The sequence below is a fragment of the Miscanthus floridulus genome, chromosome 16 (genome assembly GCF_019320115.1).
Source record: "Miscanthus floridulus cultivar M001 chromosome 16, ASM1932011v1, whole genome shotgun sequence".
Lineage (NCBI taxonomy): Eukaryota > Viridiplantae > Streptophyta > Magnoliopsida > Poales > Poaceae > Miscanthus > Miscanthus floridulus.
This window is the reverse complement of record NC_089595.1, coordinates 103,291,285-103,300,161: the sequence shown is the minus strand read 5'-3', so window position 1 is coordinate 103,300,161 and position 8,877 is coordinate 103,291,285. Positions and strand designations below refer to the sequence as shown.

Genomic DNA, 8,877 nt, shown 5'->3' with positions numbered 1-8,877 from the left:
GCACTTTCGTTTGTATTTGGTAAAAATTGTCCAATTATGAACTATTTAGGCTTAAAAGATTCGTCTCGCCAATTACAGGTAAACTGTGCAATTAGTTATTCTTTTTACCTACATTTAATGCTCCATGCATGTGCTGTAAGATTTGATGTGACGGGGAATCTTGAAAATTTTTGGTTTTTGGGTGGGATCTAAACAGGGCCTAAGTTGATACGGAGGATGAGTCAATCAAGTTGATGCGACCCCTCTGGCTCTTACTTTCATTGATTTTGCTTGAGATGGACGGTAAACTTGCCATCCCTGTGTATAGACTATAGATATGCTCGTTACCCTGGGGTGATTCAGTGATTGTCATAATCTGTGCTTGTTTCCCTTGGACGGACTGCAATGGCAAGATTATAGAGAAGTACCTATGGAATGACATAGTTCCAAGAGCTAGTGCACACGACTACAAAGAAAGCCTCGCCTACCATTCGTTTCTCGCCTGCCAAGTTTTCTCAAAGAGATTTAGAAAATTGTTAGGTTCCTATTGATCAGAAATGGTTAACTTCTTCTGCTTCGTCTCAAGTCTGTGTTTGTAATAATTGTGAACTGACGTCTCTTGTTTAAAGAGGTTTGAAGCCCCAACTTATCCATTATCTGAAAAAAAAAAGGTCTTTGTGTTTGTAATACTTGTGACCTTATTTCGTTACTGTTCTTCTCATTCCCCATTAGGGCCTGTTCGTTTGACCAGGAATGGCCACCTAAAACAATTTTCAACCGGATTGATTGTCTAATTTGTATAACTTTGATCAGCTGGAATAATTCCTGGGCTTAATCCACCCTAACCGAACAAGCCCTATGCATTTTACTCACCACTGTCCACTTTGCACACCTACGCTATGTATGCCTCTGCGTTTCTCAATGTTGGGCTACTGTTTAAGTAATTTATTGTCGCCGTGAAGTTTTCATATTTCTTGGTACCAATAGGTGTAAAGTTGAGTGCACCTGTGCTTTAGGAAACTCAATTGCACATAGCAGTGTTGATACGTCTGCATTCTCACTACTATTTTTGACTTTCAACAAACTGAGTGGCTCTGGCTTACCGATATTCGGCCTGTTCGCTGGTTGATTTTGGGGCTGGTTTGGGCTGGCTGATGCTGGTTTGCTGTGAGAGGAAAACACTGTTGGCTGACTGGTTTTGGCTGGCTGAAACCAACAAACGAACAGGCTGATTGAATTCTTGTTCTGTCTATGTTCCATCATAGTTCTTTATGCTTCTCCATAAATCATTAGAGAAATTTGTTGTACATCAGTACATACAAAAAAAAACCTCTGTATTTTTGCCAGTTTTTGGTGCCCATGAACTATTGAGTTTCAATCTAGATGGTTCCACCTCTAACGTATAATAGAGTGGGTTTTTCTTGTCTCTGCTGAACATAAAACTGCAAAGATTTAGACAGAAAACTGCGACTGAACATTTTAGCGGCTGATTTGCACTGCACCATTGAGTGAATAACCCATATATTTGTGACAGAAGTTTTTTTTTTTTTTTTTTGCGAGTTTAGACTTTCATTACTCATGAAACATCAGGGGTACAATCAGCGGTAACCAGGTCAGCAACACAAGATGGAGCACATTGCCACTCTACCATCCTGTTGACAGAAGTAGAACTAACAAAAGAACTCTACAATACCCTGAATCCTACGGCGTGATACTGAGACCTGTCCATCTGCAACTCTTTTGTACTGTCTTTATTCAGTTCTCAAATCAAAAATTGCAAAGTGGAAGGATTTAAAACAGACTTGGACAAGTCACTTTCATTCAAGTGTTCCCATCTCCTTTCTATATTTCTTTATAATCTCAATATATTTCTTGTTATTTTGTCATCACTTTCTAGATTTCTTCACTTTCATTCAAGTGTTTCCATCTCCTTTCTATATTTCTTTATAATCTCAATATATTTCTTGTTATTTCGTCGCCTCTTTCTAGATTTCTTTATAATCTCAGTAAATTTCTTGTTATTCAGTCATCTGCACTAATTATTCCATTATTGGAGCATATAATTCTTGTGTTTTTAATGGTTTGATCCATTTGCACCTATTTTTGTACAACATCTAATACAATTTAATAGTCCTTTCATTGGTATAAAGACGACGACAACAACAACATAGCCTTTCAGTCCCAAGCAAGTTAGGGTAGGTTAGAGTTAAAACATACTAAGAGCCCCAAGTCACGGTTCATGCATTACAATAACTGTTTTCCAAGTACTTCTATTCAAACGTATATCTCTATGTATATCACAAGCTTTCAAATATCTTTTTATTGCCTCCCCCATGTCAATTTCGGTCTTCCTCTACCTCTCCTCATATTATTAGCATGACTTAGGACTCCACAATGCACTTGTGCCTCTGGAGGTCTCCTTTGGACATGACCAAACCACCACAATCGATATTGGACAAGCTTTTCTTCAATTGATGCTACCTCTATACGATCACGTATATCATCGTTCCAAACTCGGTCCATTCTTGTATGACCGCAAATCTATCGTAACATACGTATTTATGCAACACTCAGTTGTTGAACATATCGAATCTTTGTAGGCCAACATTCTGCTCCATACAACGTAGCCAGTCTAATCGCCGTTCTATAGAACTTGCCTTTTAGCTTATGTGGTACCCTTTTGTCACAGAGAATGCCAAAAGCTTATCACCACTTGATCCACTCTGCTTTCATTCTATGGCTAACGTCCACATCAATATCTCAATCCCTATGTAGCATCAATCCCAGATACCGAAAGATACCCTTCTTATGCACTACTACCTTCCAAACTCACATCTTCCTCCTCCTATACAACTATGCCAAAGTCGCATCTCATGTATTCGGTTTTAGTTCTACTTAATCTAAAACCTTTAGACTCGGGTCTGCCGCCAAACTCTAGTTTTCATTGATATAAAGACTTAGAAAAAAAAAATATTTCAGTTGACAAACGAGACAGGAAGGAATACAAGATACACTGACACATAACAGGGTAGGGATTGCCAGCCTGTTCGGTTGGGATTATTCCCTCGTACACCAAACCAGCCAGCAATACTTCTTCACGATCCAGCAACGAACAAGCCCAGCCAAACGAACAGGCCCTGCACCATAGATAACAATATATCTCTACTTTCAATTCCGAATCGCAAATAGCACACATGTCCAAATTTAGCTAAAACGGACTAGAATTCATTGGTCGACAAACATTCCTCCAACCAAGCACTAAATGCTAAATAGCAAAGCCTTAAACAATAACACATAGCAGTAGGGCCAGATAACTTTGGTGCAGACAAGGGCATGCCCTGGGATCCTTCACTTGAGAGGGATGAACCTGGAGGAGTGGGTAGCACCAATACCAGGCCTTCCGTGCTTGACGGGCTTGTAACTGATGGAGAATTCAGCAAGGTAGTGCCCAATCATCTCAGGCTTGATCTCAACCTGGTTGAATGTTTTCCCGTTGTACACTCCAATTACGCTGCCTATCATCTCTGGCACAATGATCATGTTGCGCAGATGAGTCCTGACAGGCTCAGGCTTCTCACCAGCAGGTGCTTCCTTTTTCTATGCATGTAAAAAGTAGAAAATGGCTTAATAGCTTAGCTTTTATGATCTCAAAGCAATAGCTTATCTTAGCTTCATGACAACAATTTAGAAATAGTGAAACAGCTACAAACAATAGCATTAGCAGTAGAAATTGAGAAAACAACATATCATCAGGATCAAATGAAATCGGAATATAAAGGGGCGTACCCAGTGCAGAGAGCTCCCGCTCTGTGTGGGGTCTGGGGAAGGATGTCAGTGGCAAGCCTTACCCTCGCCTGTGCAATGCGAGGAGACCGCGACTCGAACCCGGAACCTTCTGGTCATAGGCGGTAAGACTCTACCACTTGCACCAGGCCCGCCCTTCAAATGAAATCGGAATATGCAGAAAAAAAAATGCACAGATAGGTCATAAACCATTCTTAAGTCTACCGACTCTACTCATTGCTATGGGTAAAATAAGAGCAAATATACTGCCATAACATTCCATACAACAGGAATAAGAAGTCAAAAGACTAGACAAGACTATTCCAAACTACTATATAGCTTAAGCTCCATTTGACTACTCTATAACATGCATTATTTCAAGTGCTCATAAGAAACTCGTCATCTGAGCCTTGACAGCAGACTAGCAGAGCATATATCTTCTAGGACCAAACTAATATTTATGCTATATCAACCACCATGTGCCATGCATTTGAATTTCATAGCTGATAAATTGGCATGTACTTATAGCAACTACATAAAACGAAAATCAACCTTCAGCTCAACAAATAATGACTCCATTTCAAACAGTAAGTTTAACATACACGTTCAGATCATGCAGTTGCTATCAAGCATGGCACTGCACTTATAATAAAACATTATGTTTCCTACTAATAATCTAACACTGTTTGCTGCAAAATTATTGATGCACCTCAAGTCAACCATCTCTACTGCAAGTCTGAACCAGATTTTGCAAAAGTGTAAAATATGGTGTAGAAACATTTCAATTCTGCTGACCATCGATTCTCTACACCCACAGAATCTAAAAAGTATGACGACTCCACATGTCCATATTATCCTTAGCTGCTATACGCACTCAACATCTAGACTACAAAAATAGCACATTCTAGCATCCCAGCAATAGAACACAGAACGCAATGGGCATGATAACCAAGCAATCTACGAAACAAAATCGCAGAGAGGAAGGGAATGCATTACCGCCGTGCGCAGCCTCTTGATGAGAGCCATCGGCTTCCTCTTCAGACCCCTCTGGAACCTAAATCCAAGCACATACCCAAAAAATGAAAAATGCATAAAACGCAATCAAAACAACGGGATACATTCCATCCTCCAGCACGGAATCTCGTCGCCGACAACACCATTTTCTTGTGCAAGCTAGAGCCTACCTTCTGCGGGCGCGGGCGGGGAAGAGCTGGACGAGGTCGTCGGTGGACATGTCGAGGAGCGCGTCGAGGTCCACGCCGCGATAGCTGTACTTGCGGAACGTCCTTTTCTTGGGCTGCCCCGCGGCGGCGACCTCCGCCTCGACGTCGACGTCCGCCTGCGAGGCACCATCACGCGCGAAGAGGAGTTAGTCAGCTCAGCCACAGTGAAATGCGTGGCGCGTTGGGGATTCGAGGGAGGGTCGAGGGTGCGAGCTGGCGGCCACTCACCATGGCTGCGGTTGGTTGGAGTAGAGGAGAGGCAGGGGAGCCGAGGCGGCGGCGGCGGCTTGCTAGGGTTTGCTGGAAGAGGCCAAGGGCCGAAGGAGTGTGTGGCCGCGGGTATATCAGGTGTTCTAATCCGCTTGGGGATGGGCCGTTGGAAGTTGCGAAGCCCTTCGACATCGGACCACCTGCGCAAAGGAGCCCGTACTGTTTGACAAAGCGGCCCACAGCTTCGACAGTTTCCAGGCCTAGTACGGGCCGAGCACTGAAAATAGGAATGACCGGAAGAGAATTTTTTATTTTGTCATTGTTTGATTATACAGAAAAAAAAATAAATTCCAGTCAAAAAAGAAAAAGGAAAAAAATATAAATTATATTTTTAATTGTACCATAGTTGATTGTCAAAGATTGTTTCCTGAAAATTCAGGCATTGCTAAAAATTGCAATGGTCCACGACACGTGGGAATTCATTTTTCCCACCCCTTAGTGTTGGACAAATTATGTTGCCCAACCAATGGGCGAACAAACCTTTGAACAATAATAATTTTTCATACAAGCTTGGATAAAAGTAATAATGTATGTGAAGATACTTCATTAAGAGCTTTAATATCGTATAGAGCTACAATTTTTATATGAGAATTATTTTTGTGGATGCAACTGTTTACGTCCAACATGCACGCAACTATTTATTATTCCCTCTGTTCCAAATTATAAGTCGCTTTGACTTTTTTGCTACATCCATTTTGCTATGCATCTAGACTTATAATTTAGAACAGAGGGAATATCATGCAACTATTTGTCTTATTACAAATATTGGAATTCAAGAAAATTACTGATTATCAAGTTTTTGTTTTAGAAACTTAAAACTTTGACAAAGAGGCAGGTCCTGGCGCAAGACCGTTGGTTGAATGACAGGAGGACACGTTGGCAAGATATCAGAGATGGAAGGAGCCTGGTACTGGTAGGGGCAGAGAGCTCTGGGAAGAAACAATGCAAAGACAAGAGGAGAACACGAGGCTAAGCTTGTTTGGGTGATGTATAATTTTATCACACGTAACTTTAGGCAAGTTGTAGCTGACACAAAGCATGACGACCGTTCGCTTCGCTGAAAAAATAAGCCGAAACACTGTTCCGACTAATTTGTTGTGAGAGAAAAATACTGTTCCAACTGAAAAAACTGTTGGAGTTGTTCCAAATTCACTCCAGGATATAGGCCAGGCTTCTGACGGAGCGAAGCGGAGGCCCGTCGCCGGAGGCTTGGGCCGGAGCGTTTTTGGATGCACTGCTTATGCTCATGTTGATAATGGAAAATTAGAGCCTAGAGCTGTTAAGTGTCTTTTCCTTGGTTATAGTTCGGGAGTCAAAGGCTATAAATTGTGGAATCCTGAAACAGGAAAGACTTTTATGAGCAGGAGTGTTGTTTTCAATGAATCTGTGATGTTTACTGACAGTTTGCCCTCAGATCATGTTCCAGAAAAAGAGCTGCAGCGTATGCGCATGCAGGTGGAGCATGTTGATGATGATACAGGTGTGCAGGTGGAGCCTGTTGATGAGCATGGTGACCATGATAATGATGTTGCTGAGGATGATGCTCATGATGATGTTTAGCAAACTCCTCCTATTTTGCAGTTAGAGGAGGATTTACCTATTGCTCAACGCAAGTCAAAAAGGACAATTGCACCTCCTAAGCGTCTTATTGAAGAGTGTAATTTGTCTTACTATGCTTTGAGTTGTGCTGAACAGGTGGAGAATGTTCATGAGCCAGCAACCTATAAAGAAGCTATTCGTTGTGGTGATACTGAGAATTGGATTTCTGCTATGCATGAGGAGATGCAGTCTCTTGAGAAGAACAGTACATGGGAGATTGTACCTTTGCCTAAGAATAAGAAGACCATCAGCTGTAAATGGATCTTCAAGAGAAAGGAGGGTTTATCTCCAAGCGAGCCTCCAAAGTATAAGGCAAGGTTAGTTGCTAAAGGCTACAGTCAAATTCCGGGTGTTGACTACAATGATGTGTTCTCTCCAGTGGTAAAACACAGTTCAATTCGTACTTTCCTTAGTATTGTTGCTTCACATGATCTTGAGCTTGAGCAGTTAGATGTGAAGACTGCGTTTTTGCATGGAGAGCTTGAGGAGGACATATACATGGACCAACCAGAAGGGTTCATAGTGCCTGGCAAGGAAAAATATGTGTGCAAGTTGAAGAGATCCTTGTATGGTTTGAAACAGTCCCCTCGTCAGTGGAACAAGAGGTTTGATTCATTTATGTTAGCACACAGTTTTAAAAGATCTAAGTATGATAGCTGTGTTTACATCAAGCATGTTAATGGATCACCTATATATTTGCTGTTATATGTTGATGATATGCTGATTGCTGCCAAGAGCAAGATTAAAATCACTAAGTTAAAGAAGCTATTGAGTAGTGGTTTTGATATGAAAGATCTTGGTAGTGCTAAGAAAATTCTTGGTATGGAAATTAGTAGAGACAGAAAATCTGGTTTGCTATTTCTTAGTCAACAAAATTATATCAAGAAAGTTCTTCAGCGTTTCAACATGCAAAATGCTAAGGTTGTTAGTACCCCTATTGCACCTCACTTTAAGTTGTCAGCTGCTCAGTGTCCTAGTACAGATGCAGAGATTGAATACATGTCAAGGGTTCCTTATTCTAGTGCTGTTGGGTCTTTGATGTATGCCATGGTTTGCTCTCGTCCAGATTTGTCATATGCTATGAGTCTTGTTAGTAGATATATGTCTAATCCTGGCAAAGAACATTGGAGGACAGTTCAGTGGATTTTCAGGTACCTCAGAGGCACAGCAGATTCCTGTTTAAAGTTTGGAAGAACTGATAAGGGTCTTATTGGCTATGTGGATTCTGATTATGCTGCTGATCTGGACAGGCGAAGATCACTTACAGGTTATGTGTTTACTGTTGGCAGTTGTGCTGTGAGTTGGAGGGCTACTTTACAGTCAGTTGTTGCTTTGTCTACTACTGAAGCAGAATATATGGCTATTTGTGAAGCGTGCAAAGAATTAATTTGGCTGAAAGGTTTGTACGCTGAGCTTTGTGGAGTTGAATCTTGCATAAGTTTGCACTGTGACAGTCAAAGTGCAATTTACCTCACTAAAGATCAGATGTTCCATGAGAGAACTAAACACATAGATATCAAGTATCATTTTGTGCGTGATGTGATTGAAGAAGGTAAGCTGAAGGTATGCAAGATTAGTACTCATGATAATCCTGCTGATATGATGACAAAACCTGTTCCTGTTGCTAAGTTTGAGCTGTGCTCAAGCTTAGTTGGTTTAATTGGATAGTCCAAGAGACTATTGTTGGCACCAGTGATTTTCTATCTTTGTTATGTTCAGGATGAAAGGTTTGATTTATGATACAAGATGAATTTGTCTCAAGGTGGAGTTTGTTGGAGTTGTTCCAAATTCACTCCAGGATATAGGCCAGGCTTCTAACGGAGCGAAGCGGAGGCCCGTCGCCGGAGGCTTGGGCCGGAGCGTAGCGGAGTCTGAAGCCGGCCCATCGGGTCTCGCCCCTGTGTTCGGGGGGTGCGGGGGGCGGAGCCCCCCGCGGTACGGTACGGTATATACACCCTTGCTAGGGTTTCGTGGAGACTTGATTCTCTTGTAAGCCGCCATAGGTGTGTAACCCAAAACTCTT

The 8,877-nt window shown here is 41.7% G+C and overlaps 1 protein-coding gene across 1 annotated transcript; it reads right to left on the bottom strand.

Annotated features, from left to right (window-relative positions):
• Positions 1–3,100: 3,100 nt before the first annotated feature.
• On the bottom strand, positions 3,101–5,371 carry LOC136511571 (small ribosomal subunit protein uS19-like). Its single transcript, XM_066505615.1, has 4 exons — positions 5,214–5,371; positions 4,947–5,101; positions 4,759–4,816; positions 3,101–3,576 (listed from the first exon to the last, which is right to left on the bottom strand). The coding sequence occupies exons 1-4, from the start codon at positions 5,214–5,216 to the stop codon at positions 3,328–3,330; spliced, it is 465 nt and encodes a 154-aa protein (XP_066361712.1). The 5' UTR covers positions 5,217–5,371; the 3' UTR covers positions 3,101–3,327.
• Between the last annotated feature and the right edge of the window lie 3,506 nt (positions 5,372–8,877).